This window comes from Vespa mandarinia, chromosome 25 (genome assembly GCF_050613455.1).
Source record: "Vespa mandarinia isolate Hongniang chromosome 25, ASM5061345v1, whole genome shotgun sequence".
Taxonomy (NCBI): domain Eukaryota; kingdom Metazoa; phylum Arthropoda; class Insecta; order Hymenoptera; family Vespidae; genus Vespa; species Vespa mandarinia.
This window is the reverse complement of record NC_140834.1, coordinates 1,425,001-1,442,500: the sequence shown is the minus strand read 5'-3', so window position 1 is coordinate 1,442,500 and position 17,500 is coordinate 1,425,001. Positions and strand designations below refer to the sequence as shown.

Below are 17,500 nucleotides of genomic sequence, written 5' to 3'. Positions count from 1 at the left end.
TCCGGTCCACCTAATATATATATAATAATAATAATAAAGATTAAAAATATACTTACTCTACCACAAGCTGGACAACGACCAGCATCTTTTCCTCTATTTGCTGCTTCTTGCATACTGGACGTAACGAGTCCATGAGATCCAAGCAAATGTCTTTCCAAACCCTATTATTAAAATTGATGTTACATTAAAAATATGTTTTACATATTCTATACAGATATGGAAATAAAATTCATAAAGAAGGAGGATATCTTTTTTCTTTCTTTTTATTTATTATTATTATTATTATTATTATTATTATTATTACTATTATTATTATTATTATTATTATTATTATTATTATTATTATTATTAATATTATTATTATTATTATTTACAAATAAATATAGAATGTTATTTTTACCTGATCTGTGAAAAATCGAAATTGACATTTTTGGCAGTTCAATGGAGGTCTGTTATAAATCATCTTTGGATGTATTTTTACTTTATGAATCCATTGCATGTGATTTCTTAGTTGCTCGAGATCCTATCAAGATAAATAAATTAAATTAAGATATTTCCATTTGAATTAATTTTATATAATTTTAATCTGTCAATGTTTTTTTTTTTTTTTTTTTTTTTTTTTTTTTTTTTTTTTTTTTTTTTTATGTAATTTTACCTTAATATAACCATCGCAAATTTCACATATAACAAATGTATTTTTCCCTCCAGATTTTGATGATGTTCCCGAACCAGGAATGGAGGTTTGAGATGTTGTACGTGGTAATGGAGTTATAGATATACTCGGTTGACTTAATAACTTTGCCGTAGGATTTTTTGTACTGGCCGTTGTGTTCTGAAAAAGAAAAAAAAAGAAAAAAAAAAAAGAAAATATTTATATCACTTTATAGAGAGATATAATACTAAGATAATATTATTACTCTATAAAAATCATTAATCATATTTTTGCCTAATGTATATATATATATGATTACAAAGTCATTTATATATAATTATTTAAGATCATTTAACTTAAAAAATTTAATTCTTCTCAAACTTTTCATTTTTAAACTTATTCACTTTTATCTCATTATGATAAGCATTAATAATTCTTAAAGATTTTATAAATTGATTACATGTAAAAGTAATAATGCTTATAGAACTATATAACAAATATAAATATCTTTTGTCATTAGAATAATATTTTTCTTTGTAATATTATTCCAATTATAATGACACAACCTTTCAGTTCATTTTCAATTAATTTCAAGAAGAAACAAAAGGTTAGTATATATTTTTTTTTTTTTTTGGTTTGATAATTAGTTAATATTACAATAGTACATATTTTATATATATACCAGCCCAAATCGCATATCCATTATTTTAGTTCAATTAAATTCTAACACATATATTATAAATAAAAAATGTTACAAATTCTCCTAAGCTTAATCGTAACATATAGTCATAATATTTCATAATAATTCATTTTAATTATACAAGTATTATAAAATTTTTTGCTATTTTTTTTTCTTTCTTTCTTTTACAAATAATTATTATGAAAAGCTAATGAAAACACATGTGTATGTGTGTATATATATATATATATATACTCACACACGCACATACAAACATTGTATAGTATTATGATATAAGAAATATTATAACAGCAAAACAAAGAAGAATTTTGTATTATATATAAATTTGATAAGTGTATTATTATTATTATTATGATTATGATTATGATTATTACTATATTATATTATTATTATCATTATATTATAATTATCATTATTATTATTATTACTATTATTATTATTATTACTATTATTATTATTATTATTATTATTATTATTATTATTATTATTATTATTATTATTATTATACCAGAGAAGCAACCACACACATATTTTTATTGTTGTTGTTGTTGTTGTTGTTGTTGTTTTCTTTTAGAAAACAAACCTTTATGAAATAAAAGTTACTAAGCACTTTGCATCTGTTGAACGTGTTATCCATGCGATCACAAATGCTATATATAAAAATAAGTTAACCTTCCTGATACCTTCTAGTATATTATTTACCTGTGATGAGGACAACCTAGACAGAGAGTCGATTACGTTGGGTACAAGTGCAATGGGTGTGGGTTGACCGGAACTGCCGCCGCTACTGCTACTCACTCCCGAGACAGCCGACATGACAGTCCCAGAGCCACCCACCACCTGTCACCACCCATATATTTTTTTTACTAATTCTTTAGATTTCTATTTTGTTTTCAAATCTCTCCATTTTTTCCCTAACGTTTCTTTATTACTCACACATATATTGTGAATTATCATTATCATTATATATATAATGTCTATTATAAAAAAGTTTCTTCAGTTTTTTATATTTTTTAAACTTAAATACAATTGAATCTATTTTTTTTTTTTTTTTTTTTTTTTTTTTTTTTTTTCTAGTGAGAAGAATATACCCCATTCGCATTTACAATAGAAAAGAAATTATATTTTAGAAAAATAATAAACAAAAATTTTTAAAAATTTAAAGAATCTATAATGTGATATTTGTAATTATTTCAAATATGCCTATATATAATAAAGTTTGATATAATCGTTAAACTTTTTCCAAAGGATATATATACTATCCATTGGAATTTATTATCATACTTCTTATATTATAATTTTACTTTTTATTCGATTTACTCTGCTTTATCGCAATACCTTTAATATTTCACAGACTTATTTCTGCGTGATATTTCTTTTGATTATATCAGAAATATATCGTTACGTTTAAAAATACAATTCATTCGGATAAAATACATTTTTATCATTAAAATCTGCTTATGTATAATAAGAAATGATAAATATAATAAGATGAAAAAATAAAAAAAAGATTTTTTTTTTTTTTTTTTCTTTACCTGAAACAATTGATTACTACCAAATTGGTACGAAGCGGGAACTAATAGGCCAGAGGATGTTGGTCGATACATCATGCCTGCAACATTATCTAAAACGTTGCTAAATTAAATGTTTGTACATTGATGATATTAATTCGTAATATAAAATATATTATTAATAAATATTATTATAATGATATCAATTGATTTTTTACCTTGCCGCATAGTAGTACCACCACCAGGTCGTAATGTTTTCATATCAGAATATCTAGGCTGCATTGGTGGACGTCCTCTTCCACGACCTGTAATAGGCGCTGGAAGTAATTTCGGTAAAAGTGGTTGTGGACCTTTGGCACTCATAGCCATAGCAAGAGCATTAGGATTAGTTGGACCAACTGGACGTGCACGATTTAATCTTGGAATTTTTGCTGGTGGCTCCCAATCGGCGGCAGGTTCCAAATTTCGTTCTGGTCTAAATTTTTTAGAGCAAGCAAGAATGTGCCGTGTAAGTTTCCCTTTTTGGTTATCTTCAAATGGACAATTAGGACATTGATGAAAAGCTGGACCACGTTCCAATCGACCACGAGTATTATGTTCTGCTTCCATATGGAATAATATATCATGAGGACTACGAACTTCCATTGGACAAAAATTACATTTGTAGACGTAATTGCGCATATGAGGAGTTTCTAAGTGATGCTGCATTACTAATGTAGATTCCGTTTTAAAACTACAGAATTCACATTTTTTCATTTCTAAGTGGAATGGTTCATTATTTTCCTTACTAAATTCTAAATTCTTGATGAGTGAATTTATAGCTAATTGTGTCTCCGCAGATGTGCTACCTTTGCCCTGTTTACGTTTTTGAGTCCGTAATAGATCAGTTTGCACATATTCCTGAACAAGATTTACTCCAATCTGCATAAAAAATTTTCCCAATGGTAAATCAAAGTAAGTAATTACTTTATTCCTATCATCTTGCCTTATATCATGTTTGTCACTTATATTTGAAATACCGGATTCCATTGTATCCATCATATCCCCTCCACTATCATCTCCGTCCTTTTTAGACCTTAAACTTCCATCATTTTCACTTTCTTGGTTTCTACTATCTATCTTTTTATTCATATCCATTGAATCTTCATTAATATCCTGATTATCTTTATTATCATCTGTAATCTTTTTTAACATATCCTCCTTTTGTTTATCCTCTATGCTTTTTTCTAATTTAGAAACAAATTCTTTCAATGGCTTTAACGGTGGTTTTTCATATACATAAGGTACTATAAAAGATGGTGCTTCCACGACAAACATGTCATCGGTTAAAGTTGGTAATATAGGTGGCAATGGAGGAGTAACTGTAGTCATGCTACTTGGCTTGGGACTTAATTGTGCAGCTTTAGATGTCATGGGTACAGGTGTAATAGTTGTTCTCATATTTGGATACATCGTTTGTGTAGTCATATTCATTGGTACGACTGAGAAAGAACTGGGATTAGAAACTGTATGGTGTGGTTTATTGTTACCAACAGGAAGGCCACCACGACCTGAAAGTATGGAGTTTGTATCTATTATAACTAACGTAGGTTCCTTTTTGCCACCTTTGACGGACTTACTTCCAGCAGCAATTTCTACTAAGCGTTTAGTATCATTGACCACTATAGTGGTTTTACTATTTTTCGACGGTGACTTTAATTTAGAATTCTCTTTATCTTTACTATCTATCCCAGCTAATGGATCTTCAGGTTTAATTTCCTCTATATCAGAACCATCATCCTCCGCTTCTTCTTCAACTTCTCTTTCTATATAACTTGTTCTTTTAATATTACGAGAACTTCTTCTAGGTGTAATACTACTAAGATCTATTTGCTTTCTCTGTTTTTTTTGTTTAGTAGGATCTTTTACAGTACGTTCTTGAGTTGTATTTAGACCATTATTATTCTTTGCACTATCTGTTATCTCTTCTATTTCGGGACTATCGCAACTTCCATTTTCTTCGCATATCTTCACATCTGATGTATCCATACTGCTTTCTACAATTTCAGCAGAATCATTTGATTGTTGAACGTTACTACTACATGACAAATCTTTACCCTCGTTTATGTTAGATTTTTTTAAAGTGAACACATCATCATTATCCATTCGTACTCTCGTGATGCTCTCATCCAAACATTCTACGTCAGAGTTATTACTCTGTTCATCAACATCCATAGCCTCACGAGATGTGTTTAGACACTTATCTTCATTTCTAGACACTTCACTAGTATCGTTCATCTCACTGACACCATCGGAAGATTCTGAAACCATGGAGTCATTTCTTGACTCGTATAAGCAACCCCCCTTACTCCTATTCTTTCTCGATTCATTTTGCTCACTATCTTCCGATTGCATATCCCTTTCTTCGTGCTCAAAGTGTCTTCTGTCCATAACATCTTCCTCTTCGTCCTCATCTTCATCTTCTTCCTCTTCCCCATCCCCTTCCCCTTCCTCCTCTTCTTCTTTCCGTTTACTAACAGTCTCGTTCGACGTTTTGACACTGTCAGAGTCCGGAAATTCTTCCTTTTCAGTACTACCATACTTTCCATTGACACCATTTGGAATGACCATGTCTGGGAACAAATAAATAACACATTGAAATTATACCACCATATAATATCATAAGATTATCATTAATATACAGATCACATTCACAAAATGATAAAACTCTTTGATGACTATAAAATCTATTCGATAAGAATACTTTTTAAAGGATACACTTGTTCCTGTTTTTTTTTTTTTTTTTTTTTTTTCTTTTGACCACATACTTTTGAATGGCTTATATAATCATTATAAACTGCTCAATGAAAAGTTAAAACCATAGTTTTCTTCTTCTTTCAAATATTTTACAAAAGAATATTCCCCTATGACTTTCCATAGAATGTGAAAAAGTGAACTGCATTATATTATAAAAGAAAAAAAAAAAAAAAAAAAAAAAAAAAGGAACTAATGATAGTTGATACAATCCAAAAGAAAAAAAAAATTGTATAAGTCTCAAATATTGATGATATAAAATTCCACAATGGTGTGGATTAAAATACACAACAGAAAGAATACAAAAAAAAAAGAAAAAAAAAAAAGAAAAGGGAAAAAGAAAAGAAAAAAGACCAACAACAACTAAAAAGAAAAGAGAGAGAGAGAGAGAGAAAGAGAGAGAGATAGATAGAGAGAGAACAAATAAATAAAAAAATTATCTACCTTTTGACACTTTGTCAGAATTGTTCTGAGAAGAGTCCTTAACAGGAGGTTCTTCCAAAGTCCCGTCCATGGGGCCACGACTGTAGAGTCGATCTAAACAATAAATAAAATAAGACAACTGTCATGAGGAAAGGGCGGCAAAGGCGGGAGGGAGGGAAGCATAAATATAAAAAAAGGGACCCTAATAATAATAATAAGATGAAGAATATATATATTTTCTTTTTTCAAAATATTAAACGAACATGAGAGAAGATTGATAGAGAAAGAGAAGTTAAAGGAGGAGGAAGGGGAGGAGGTAGAGGAGGAAGGCGAGGAGGATAAAAAGGAGGAAGAGAAGAGGAATAGGGAGGGTTATGAGAGAGAGAGAGAGAGAGAAACAGACAGAGAGAGAGGGGGAGGGAGAGAGAGAAGGAGAAAGAGGGAGAGAGAAAGAGAGAGAAACGAGGGAAGAGGGAGTGAATTTTTAGCGGGGCCAAATTTTTCAAAATGGCGCTGCGAATTCCGTACTCCTAACTCCCCTTGGAGAAGATGATCACAACCCATAACCAAGAAAATTCACCTCTCGAGCGGGCACTGTTTGACGGGTCACGAATCATGTAATAATAATAATTTTCCCCGTTATGTGATCCTTAACCAAAGGATGATTATTATTAGAGATGCACACCATCCATCCACCACTACTATCCACCACCACCACCACCACCACGAACACCACCACCACCACCAACACCACCAACACTACCACTGGGAATCGACGCTTTTTCTTTTTCTTTTTTTTTTTTTTTTCAATTTCTTTCTTTTCCAATCCGACGACGACGACGATGACGACGATGACGACGATGACGACGATGACGACGATGACGACGGACGACGAATGGAATAGAATTAGGAGGGAAAAAGAAGAAAGAAAGAAAATAACCAAAAAATAAAGGAAATAGATTTTGATCGTCTCTTAGGCGACAATGACGACGACGACGATGACGACGAGCACGACGACGAGCACGACGACGACGACGACGACGACGACGACGACGACGACGACGATGAGGAGAAGGAGGAGAAGAAGGAGGTGAGCACACCCGTGCAACGCGACGACGACACAACCACGGAAGCAGCAGTAGCAGGCAGCAGCAGACCGACGAAAGAGGAACGAGAGAGAGAGACAGGAGAGAGAGGAGAGAGAGAAGAGAGAGGAGAGAGAGGAGAGAGAGGATAGGACAGAGAGAAGAGAGAGAGGAGAGAGGAGAGCGTAAAAGGGAAGGAGAAGGAGAGAGAGAGAGAGAGTCCACGAAGCAGAGCAGCACACAGCTTTTAACGGTTAGCGTCGGTCACCTGCGAGAAAGAGAGAAAGGAAGAGAGAGAGAGAGAGAGAGAGAGAGAGAGAGAGAGAGAGAGAGAGAGAGAGAGAGAGAGAGAAATACAACTATTGCGTTAGTGAATCGACTTAATAATTTTGTCAAATTATTTATTTAAATAAATCATCAATCGAACTGAGGTTTGATTTTATAACCTCTTTCTATATATAAAACACTTTTAACTCTATCAATCTTTTATTGTAAGACGTTTGTATGGGTCTGTCTATGATCTCTCTCTCTCTCTCTCTCTCTCTCTCTCTCTCTCTCTCTCTCTCTCTCTCTCTCTCTCTCTATCTCTTTCTCTTTCTCTCTTTATCGCGCGCGCACCACGTACACATACCACTTACACAGAAGCACGCACACACACTTTTACTTACTAACTCACTCACTCACTTACTCACTCACTCATTCCCCTCTCCCCTTCTTGTATAAATGTGCGCACACACACACACACCACACACACACACGTGCGGGCGCGCACGCAGGCACGTATATACACGCACAAAGAGATAGTTTTCGCGCGCACAATCAATCTCGTAGTGTAAAACGTGGCTAAACAACCCCATGACGCATCCATCCAATGTCTACCCTAATCATAATTTTTCGACATAACCTCACTTCTACCATCAATCCAATCCACTACACCTCTTTCACTTCACTCCACTCCACTCCACTCTACTCCACTCCGCTTCACTCCACTATCATCCCAATGTCCCACCTAGTCCCTCTCATTTTATTCTTTAATTTTGTTATTAATTTTTACACGTGTGTATGATGTATATATATATATTATGTATGCATGTATGTATCTATGTATGTACGTATGTATGTCATAGGAAAGAGAAAGAGAAAGAAAGAGAGAGAGAGAAAGAGAGAGAGAGAGAAAGAGAGAGAAATTGTAAGAGAAGAATAATCGATATGAATTAGTAGAACAAATTAATTATAATTATTATTATTATTATTATTATTATGATTGAAGAAGAATTGGACGAATTATTTTTTCTTTTTTATGTTAGAAAAAAGAAAAAAAGAAAAAGAAAAGAAAGGAGAAATTTTCTCTTTTAATTTTTCCCTTTTATTTTTCCTCTCTTAGAAATTATTGTCAAAATATATATATATATATATATATATATATATACATATATATATATATCATTGGTTTCTCTTTTGATTAAGAAAGATCTTTTGACCCCCGTAGAACGCGTGATGTATGTATCTCGGCGAACGACGCGCGACACGTTGCCATCGTCAACTTTGGAGAAGAGCCGAACAAAAAGTGAGAGAGAGAGGGGGGAGGGGAGGATGAGAGTAACAAAAGAGAGAGAGAAAAAGAGAGAGTGGGGGGGTTGAAACAGAGAGAGAGAGAGAGAAATGCATTCGTTGTATGAAGAATCGAAGATCAAGTCGAATATTCATCATCAAACACGATTGCCTTTTTCAAAATTGTTTGCGTTGTTGCCACTTCGTGTTTGTGTGTGTGTGTTATATGTTCGCCGTCCGTCCGTTCATCCGTCTGTCTGTCCGTCCGTCCGTCCGTCTGTCTGTCCGTCCATCTGTCTGTCTGCTGTGTATGTATGTGCGCGCGCGTACATGTATGTGTGTGTGTGTGTATGCGTGCAGAGTTTTATGACTTGGCGGAATTTTTTTCTTTTCTTTTCTTTTCTTTCTTTCTTTCTTTCTTTCTTTTCTTTTTTTTCTTCTTCTTCATTTTTTTTTTTTTAGCAACGTTTCTCTTTTTTTCTTTCTTCCTTTTCTTCCTCCTCCTTATTCTTATTCTGTGTCTTACGTTTAACACAATGCCGACGCCGCTTCACTGCAGTTGTCGTTGTCCTAGTCGTCGTCGTCGTCGTCGTCGTCGTCGTCGTCGTCGACGACGACGACGACGACACGGCGGCAACGTCTGTCTATCTGTCTGTCTGTCTGTCTCTTTCTTTGTTTCTCTCTCTCTCTTTCTCACTCACTTTTCTCTGTCTCGGTCACGCACCCAATAATAAATACGCACCTGACCACCATTGAACTCCCTACACTACGATTTATCGTCATAACGTAACATTTTCTTTTTCTTTCCTTTTCTTTCTCTCTTTCTTTCTCTCTCTCTTTCTCTTTCTCTGTCCTCGACTATACTCCGATTGACTAAACTAGTTTAATTTTTTTTCTCCCTTCCTTCCTTCCTTCCTTCCTTCCTTCCTTTCTTTCTTTTTTACCTAACCTCCCCCACTCCATCTTCTCCACCCCCTTCCCAACCGTCCCTCTCACATACACCACACACACACACACAACCACGCACGTATATACACACACACATACACACACGCACACACATACACACACACACACACGGGATATACTTATTTCGCGTTACAAACGCGTTCCTTAATATTACGACTCTTCTACGACGTCTTTACGTTGGTACGGGTTACACACCGATTTTATTCACAGATCACACAATCGGAGAAAATAGTAAACATTTCTAACGATGAATGTGTTACACACTAGAGGACAGGAGCGTCGGTGGTAACGTTAAAAAGTTATGCCCCAGGGCCGTCCCTAGTTTACAGGTTCTTTTTCTCCCTTCTTCTCCCTACCAACTCCCCTCTCTCCTCATATACTCTCTCTCATTCTCTTGATCGAGACCGTCATCTTACTCAGGGGGAGTAGGGGGGCGTAGGGGGTGGGGTGGGGGGAAGAAGAGTGGGTGCACGGCGGAGGAGTGCGGGAATACGGAGGATATCAGACGCTTTAATTTTGTAGGTTAATGTTTGTATCCTTTTTTTTTTCCTTCTTCTTTCTCCTTCTCCTCCTTCTTCTGCTTCTTACGTTCTGATTTTTCTTTTCTTTTTTCCCCCTTTTTTTATGTGCTTTCCTTTTCCTCTCTCTCTATTTTTTTTTTTTTTTTTTTTTTCAAATAAGGATCGACATCAAAACGAATGCCAAGAGAATTGTTATTATTCGAATATTGTTCAATTAATGTAATCCTTGTCGCTTTTGTTTTTATTTATTTTTTTTTTTTATTTTTTCTTTTTTTGTTGTTTTTCAATTTCGAGAAAAATATTTAGGGATCGATAATTATCGGAGTGTAATTCCATTTTTTTTCTTTTTTTTTTTTTTTTGTTTTTTTTTTTTCATTTTCTCCCCCCAAAAACTTCGTTGTCTCGGTAGATGTTAAAAAAAAAATTCGTTCGTCAAATTTTAATTTGAGGTTAAACGTAATACTCATTCGATGAACTTCGTAAAGTTGTTATAAAGAAAAAAAAAAAAAAAGGAAGAATTTATAACGTTTTAAAGGACACGATCTTTGTCGCGGAGGATAAAAAAAAAAAAAAATTTTTTTTCCAAAGATCAAATTGAGTTTAAATGTTATAAATAAGACCTCTTTCGGTTGAAGGCAAAAAAAAAGATTTTACGAGATAATCGTATTCTCAAAAAACGCGTGGCGATTTTTGGCGGACAGAAAAGAAAAAAAAAAAAAAAACAAATATCGGTCCGAAGATCAAGTTTCAGGTTTAAATGATACGAATTAATCTTTTTCCAATCTAAGAAAAATCTAAAGTATTAAAAAAAAAAAAAAAAAAAAAAAAAAAAAGAAAAAGATTAGAAAAAACTAAGAATTGTCATCAATTGGGAAGAAATAATATAGGGGGAGGGGGTGCGAATAGGAGATAGGTACTGCCCTGGAGTATTGTGTTATTAAGTATATAACCGTAGAAATGAGAAATTCCATAGAGAGATCAATTGTAAAAGTTGAAAAGATATATATATATATATATATATATATATATACATCATATATATATAATATATATATATATATATATATATATATATACATCATATATATATAATATATATATATATATATATACATATACATATATATAATTTTCGTTGACTCAACTGCGAGATTTACTTTACCTCGCTTTAAAAGAAACGAACTTTTATTGCTGATATCGTTCTTTCTAAAAGGAAAGATTTAGAATGATCCCGCCATTTCTCTTTAAGGGCTGCCTTTGGCTCGTCGAACAGCTGCCGTGGTGGTCGACGTCCGATCGCGATTATCCCCCCAAAGAGGACCGATAATCGAAACACACACGCATCTGAAATGCCGCGCTATTTAAATTCACTGACCGTTTCGTACACTGACAAATGTCGGACACGCTTAAGACTCGTTCTACACTTCTTACACACCGTTATTGTATCGATATTATTCACATATATTTGATGTTTATTTGGCTTCGACGTCATGGATCTTTCTTACCTCCGTCGTCTAAAACTGCCAAGATGGCGACCGTAATCACGTGACCGCAAATTTTATGACGTACGCGTTATGTTAAAGGGGACCAAACGACCAGTAGCGTTTCTTCTAGATTATCACGTGATCATATACACGTGCACGTCCAATGAGAGACTCTCCCTAAGAATAAGGGCAATCTGCAATCGCAACAATGTACAAACTACGGGGTTGACGTTAAGGTACCCGCCCTTTTCTATTTTAAGCTTCACTTGAAATAAAAAAAAAAAAAAAAAATTTTTTTTTCCGTTTTTTTTTCTTTCTTTTTTTTTTTTATATTTCTTTTTCTACAATTAATTATTTTTACGTTCATAAAGTATAATTTATTTTTATTCTTTTTTTTTTGTTTCTTTTATAAATTCGTTTTTTTTTACTTTTTTTTTTTAAGAAAATATTTATTATAAAATTACATGTACTTTTACTCTCTTTCTCTCTCTCTCTCTCTTTCTCATATAAATATATATACACTTCTATTTATTATATACATTTTTTTTCTTAAAGTTTTCCATTATAGTATAAATGTATCTCATTAATACATTATAAATATAAATTATATTTAATTAAATTTAAATTATAATATAAATTATATTTATGAAATTATGGATTATATGTATCCTATGTACAATCTTAATTGAAATTTATACAATTTCAATTGCATCAAATTATTAATGACAAATATTTTGTCATAATATTTTGTACACAAGATAATAAAAATAATGTGAATATACAAATATTATTGGTAATGAATATAACAGATATTATTACCAAAAAATATTCGGTAAATAAAAAATAAATAATATAATATTTACAAACACGCACATACACACACACACACACATACATTACATCTTATCCTAAACTTTCTTCCTCTTCATCGTTAAACGATAAAACAGCTTTCTTGTGTTTGCTCTTTTTAACTTTTTTATTAGCAGATCCGTCAATCGTATCTGAATGTCTCTTTTTCAATTTATCTTTATTAAATATTACACGTTTAGACAAATCAATCGGAGCTTCAGCTTCCTCTATAAATTTTCAAACAAATCATATAGATTATAATTAAATATTATTAAATATATTGAATAAAAATATATCTATATGAATCAAAATGTACCTTTTTGTTTTTGTTTTTCATAAGCTTCTGCTTCTTCCGCAGTTAAGTCTCCTGAATTTAATACAACAACAAGAGGCTTCTCTCCGTCTATATCTTCCTCTTCATTGTCAGAGACACGTGGCAAAGTTTCTTTCTATTTGAAAAAAAGAATCAAATTATTATATTACTTCTTATTAAATAAATATTTAAAAAAATTTTTTGTTCTTTTTCCAACAACACACACCTATTGTTTCGTATTAAATATACAAAAATTATAAAGAATTATAAAAATATAATCAATAAATTATATTACAATAAGATCGGTAAGAAATTAATATCGGTTTTTGAATTTTTATCTTTAAAATTATCAAAGCAAAATAATATCCATTGTAATTTACATATTTTAGCCAAAGTGAAATCTTTTTTTTCTCTTAATCCTAATAGTATAAAATTCCAATGTTTTAGAACTTCAATGAATTCTTTAAATTTATTTTCAGTAACAACTTGATTGCTGAAAATTTTCCCTTGCAAAAGTAATAATCAAGGTGTTTGAAGAAATGCTAGTTAGTTGATGAAAAGTTAATTAGTTGAGGAATTTATGTTGAATATTTAGGAAAAGTTTTGTAGATTCTGTCGTGTGCGATGTGGTCGTGTTTATCTTCATTTAATTCATGTGGTCAGATCATCCATTTGTCGAGTTTCTTTGACTTTCTTAAATGTGTCAGGTGGTGAATAACATTTGAGTTACTTTACACCTACCACCTGTCCAAATTGTCGGGCCATTGTGTATGAATCAGTTTTAATCAATGTCTTCTTCAATTGATCATTTTCAATAACAGAAAATAATTGACGATCTTCTTCATCTTCCAGACTTTCATCTTCTATGCTTTCATTTCCATTTTGAAATTTTGTAAACCATCGCTTTACCGTAAATTCATTTACTGTATTCTTACCAAATACATGATTGATATTACGAGTTGTTTCCGCAGCTTTATGACCAAGTTTATACTCATATAAGAAAACTAATCGAATTCGTTTTTTGTCCATCTTTAAAATCAATACTTTGAAATGAGTATAAATAGTAAAAAAACAAAAGCATATCTACCAGGATATAGAGTGACATCTGAACTAAAAAATTGTATTGTATAAAAATAAAAAGAAACATGCGAATTGTTAGCTCTAACCTAAAAAAAAAAAAAAAAAAAAAAAAAAAGAAACACTCGAAAACCAATATTAATTTCTGATCTTATTAACATAAAGAAAAATTTTAATTTATAAAGAGTATATAATATATATAATCAGGGATGTTTACATCTTTACCTTTGTATTAATTGTTGGTCCTTCCTTGTATTTAATTTGTTCTTTTAATTCTCTTAAAAATTTTGGCTCTTCAGGCCTAATGTATGACACTAACTTTTTTCTAGACATACTTTATAATATTTGTAAAAATTTGTGTAATTAAATGTATATTCAGATAGTTAGTAAAGTAACATAACCTCTAACGACACGTAGTAAACTAAGTACGATGGACGTTTGGTTAAAGACAATTGTAAAACATTCTCTAGTAAATGATCCTGTTCCTGATTGGTCGACGCATGAACCAATCATTTCACAGACCGAACAATTTTTTTTCTAACCTTTTCAATTAAAACGCAGGTTAATGCAAATTAACATATATATATATATTTATATTATTTATTTATATAAATTATATATAAATAATAAATTATATATAAATATATATATATATATATATATATATAATTAAATACATACTTTTATACATTATATGAAAAAAAATTTTTTTTAAATGTTTTATTACTTTTTAATATTTTTCTTTCAATTAAAAATGTTGAAAAAAGATAAAATGTCAAATATACAAATGATTTTTTCATTTTTTTTCTCTTAACGTTTATGTATGGGACATTGAATAAAAATATACATATGTCCTTTATTTGACTTTTTTTTTGTTTATTTTTTTTTTTTTTTTTTTTTATTTATTTATAACGTTTATTTGTTTTGTCCATGGAAGTGGTTAGCCAATATATTAAATCGTTTGCTATTAATTGGTGCGTCTTTAAAAAATTTATCAAACTTTTATTACCTTCTATGTTGATCAAAAAGACAATTCCAAGTGCAGTTTTGTATTTTCTTTCATTTTTTTTTCTTTTTCTTCTTTTTTTTTTTTTTTTTTTTTTTTTTTTTTCATTGTAAAATAATATTATGATCTCGTCTTTTTAAAAAATGTACATGCAACTATAATACAAACGAGAAAGCATTGTTATCAATTAATTATTCGAGGAGAAATATTTTTCATTGAAATGTACATGACAAACATAGATTACATTAATACGAATTTTATTAAATTCTTCGAGATATAATCAGTTCTAAAAAAAAAGAAAATGAATTTACTTAATAAAATGTTCAAAGATATTCTCGTTAAATAGAAATAAAAGCTTTAATAAAAAAAAAGATTGATTGGCAAGAATAAAAAAAAATAAAAAAAGGACCACCACCCCACGGAAATGGTATAACGGTTCATTTTATATAATATCCCAGCTTATACAGAAATCTAAATTATAAATCTAAATAATAAATTTACAATCGAGTTACCTCCGAGCTGTTAATAGCTCTGAGTTTTCCTTCGGAATGACTAGAACGTCGATGTCTAATTTGAGGATGATTACTAGCAACGTAATTGGATTCCTTATGTTTTTCCAATTGAACGACAGGTAAAAATCTTGGACTGGGTTCGTCTAAACATTCACAGCTTATACTACCGTCTAATTCATTTTGATAAGGAGGCGGTATTAGAAGACTTTCAGTAGATTTGGTAGGTTGAAAATGTCGAGTACTGCCAGTGGAATAAGATGTACTGCTACTTGTTCTTCTTTGTACAGTACCAGTGGGTGTTTTAGCACGACCATGACCTCCTTTACCAGGTCGTTCAGCGCTATGTGTCTTTATTGTAGCTGTATCCAAATAACCGTATCCAAATCCGTATCCACCGAAAGCTTTTGTAGTTAAATTATCCCATGATTTGGGTTTGGCATATTGAAGGCACGGTGGCGGTCTTTGGTGAACAGTTGGATCCCAATAAAGTGTATCTGTACTTAGACTAGTGGAACAAGAAGCTACGCTATCAGCAGTAGTTGATACATCACTACTGGTAATGGAGTGAAGACTATGACCGGAAGATCTGGAACAATTGTGCGTACCATGTTGTTGCTGTTGTTGTTGTTGTTGTTGCTGCTGCTGCTGCTGCTGCTGTTGTTGTCCTTGTTGTTGCTGTTGTTCTCGTTGAGTTTGTGCCACATGTTGTTGTTGTTGTTGTTGTTGTTGTTGTTGTTGTTGCTGCTGCTGCTGCTGTTGTTGTTGTTGTTGTTGTTGTTGCTGTTGCTGCTGTTGTTGAAGATGATTTTGTTCGTTTCTAGCTCGACGTTGTTTCTCACGTCTTCTACGGCTTGGAACACAGTTTGGATCGCAGCAAGGACTGGCCAAATCATATGCGTCTAAACTACCAGTATCCGATTGTTCTCGACGACGATTAGCACTTGAGATACAAGCGACGCATAAACTATTCTGTTGAGAATGATGAACCGATATGTCACCGCTTATCGACGAATTCTGTTGTTGCTGACAAGATTTGTGTGACTTCATTTTCGCTGGTGTACCGCTCATACCATTTGCTTGATGATAACTATGACGTGAAGAAGTGGACGCACCAGATTCGCTGGGCATCTTTGAAAGAAATTGATGATGATCGCTTCGAGAACGTGGTGGTCCTACTGTTACCAAACAAGCTGCACGTGGTATCAAGCATGGTCGACCATCACCAAACTGAAAAAAAAAATATATATATATATATATGTATATATATATGTATATGCTTAATTAATTATACTGTTAGGAAACAATTATATTAAATCATTATAATCACCAAATTGTAAAGCAAAAGATGTTCCGTAGATGTTGCAGGTCGACAACATTGAATGGTTGACGAATTAAAACTCGACGATGGAGATGGCTGATTAGGATTACTTGTTATAATATTACTGGGTGTTCTTTTACGTGCTGGAAGTGAATGTGTCTTCCATCGACCCATCAATATTGAACGTTCTCTCTCGCATAATCTTTCAAGCTCACCTAAGCGTAATTGTAGAGCACGTTGTAATTCCAAATAACGCATATGTAATTGTACCTGTGAGATCAAATTTTTGTCTAGTCATTTGTCAAATTTTTATTATTACTCAAAGGATATATACATCAACATGGATAATTCTTTGTCGTTATAATTCTATATTATTTTTTTTTTTTTCTTTTTTTTAAGTGACAATTTTAATAAGAATTTTTTTCAATCATCCAATAACAAGTAATATCTTAGAATAAGTTATGCGAGAAATAAAATATTTTACGATATAATCGAGAAAGATATATGAAGTTATTTAAAGAAAGGAAAAAAGAAAAAAACAAGAAAAAAAAAATGGAAAGAAAAATGATTTGAAAATAATTACCTTTCTCACACAATCCTCAAATGATACGACCATTCTCATTCTGGTATCACAGTTTTTTATAAAGTTCACAAGGGTAGTATGATCGGCTCGATCCATTTCATGGCCATTTATAGAAAGTATAACGTCACCTTCTCTCATGCCTGCTTTAAATGC

The 17,500-nt window shown here is 31.9% G+C and overlaps 3 protein-coding genes across 14 annotated transcripts in view; all 3 read right to left on the bottom strand.

Moving 5' to 3' along the window:
• The window catches only part of MEP-1 (zinc finger protein MEP-1), a 15,533-nt gene extending 3,788 nt beyond the window's left edge, over positions 1-11,745 (bottom strand). Inside the window, exons 1-8 of one of the 11 annotated variants that reach the window (XM_035877637.2) lie at positions 11,368-11,745; positions 6,101-6,193; positions 3,082-5,475; positions 2,888-2,976; positions 2,055-2,192; positions 656-832; positions 401-523; positions 57-161 (exon numbers count right to left, since the gene is read on the bottom strand). In XM_035877637.2, coding sequence (XP_035733530.1) covers positions 57-161; positions 401-523; positions 656-832; positions 2,055-2,192; positions 2,888-2,976; positions 3,082-5,475; positions 6,101-6,170 — 3,096 coding nt within the window. In that variant the 5' untranslated portion in view covers positions 6,171-6,193; positions 11,368-11,745. Of the gene's footprint in view, positions 1-56; positions 162-400; positions 524-655; positions 833-2,054; positions 2,193-2,887; positions 2,977-3,081; positions 5,476-6,100; positions 6,194-6,659; positions 6,819-7,795; positions 8,046-9,241; positions 9,288-9,457; positions 9,620-9,803; positions 9,828-9,879; positions 9,910-11,367 lie in introns of those variants that run through there. The other 10 variants (XM_035877639.2, XM_035877642.2, XM_085664100.1 and 7 more) reach the window with 10 other exon arrangements.
• A 609-nt stretch (positions 11,746-12,354) lies between these two features.
• Positions 12,355-14,376, bottom strand: LOC118446698 (uncharacterized protein KIAA1143 homolog). Of its 2 annotated transcripts, none has more exons than XM_085664163.1 (3): positions 13,593-13,918; positions 12,855-12,987; positions 12,355-12,765 (listed from the first exon to the last, which is right to left on the bottom strand). In XM_085664163.1, exons 1-3 carry the CDS (start codon positions 13,878-13,880, stop codon positions 12,593-12,595), a joined length of 594 nt encoding a protein of 197 aa, XP_085520289.1. In that variant the 5' UTR covers positions 13,881-13,918; the 3' UTR covers positions 12,355-12,592. The 2 variants fall into 2 exon arrangements, with proteins under 2 accessions (XP_085520289.1, XP_035733546.1); XM_035877653.2 differs by lacking the exon at positions 13,593-13,918 and adding an exon at positions 14,154-14,376 and having other exon boundaries at positions 12,383-12,765.
• Positions 14,377-15,280: 904 nt separating this feature from the next.
• The window catches only part of LOC118446692 (uncharacterized), a 6,219-nt gene continuing 3,999 nt past the window's right edge, over positions 15,281-17,500 (bottom strand). The window contains exons 3-5 of the mRNA XM_035877644.2: positions 17,348-17,500; positions 16,774-17,034; positions 15,281-16,673 (exon numbers count right to left, since the gene is read on the bottom strand). The exon at positions 17,348-17,500 is cut by the window's right edge and continues 78 nt beyond it. Coding sequence (XP_035733537.2) covers positions 15,432-16,673; positions 16,774-17,034; positions 17,348-17,500 — 1,656 coding nt within the window. The 3' untranslated portion in view covers positions 15,281-15,431. The remainder of the gene's footprint in view (positions 16,674-16,773; positions 17,035-17,347) is intronic.

What these genes read in the sequence shown, in the direction of transcription:
- LOC118446698 (XM_085664163.1), bottom strand. Translation starts at nt 13,880, where the DNA reads ATGGACAAAAAACGAATTCGATTAGTTTTCTTATATGAGTATAAACTT. An exon ending in CCCGACAATTTGGACAGGTG is followed by an intron (nt 12,988 to 13,592) that starts GTAGGTGTAAAG and finishes TTTTTCAAATAG; the next exon opens with AAAGAAACTTTGCCACGTGT. An exon ending in TGAAAAACAAAAACAAAAAG is followed by an intron (nt 12,766 to 12,854) that starts GTACATTTTGAT and finishes GAAAATTTATAG; the next exon opens with AGGAAGCTGAAGCTCCGATT.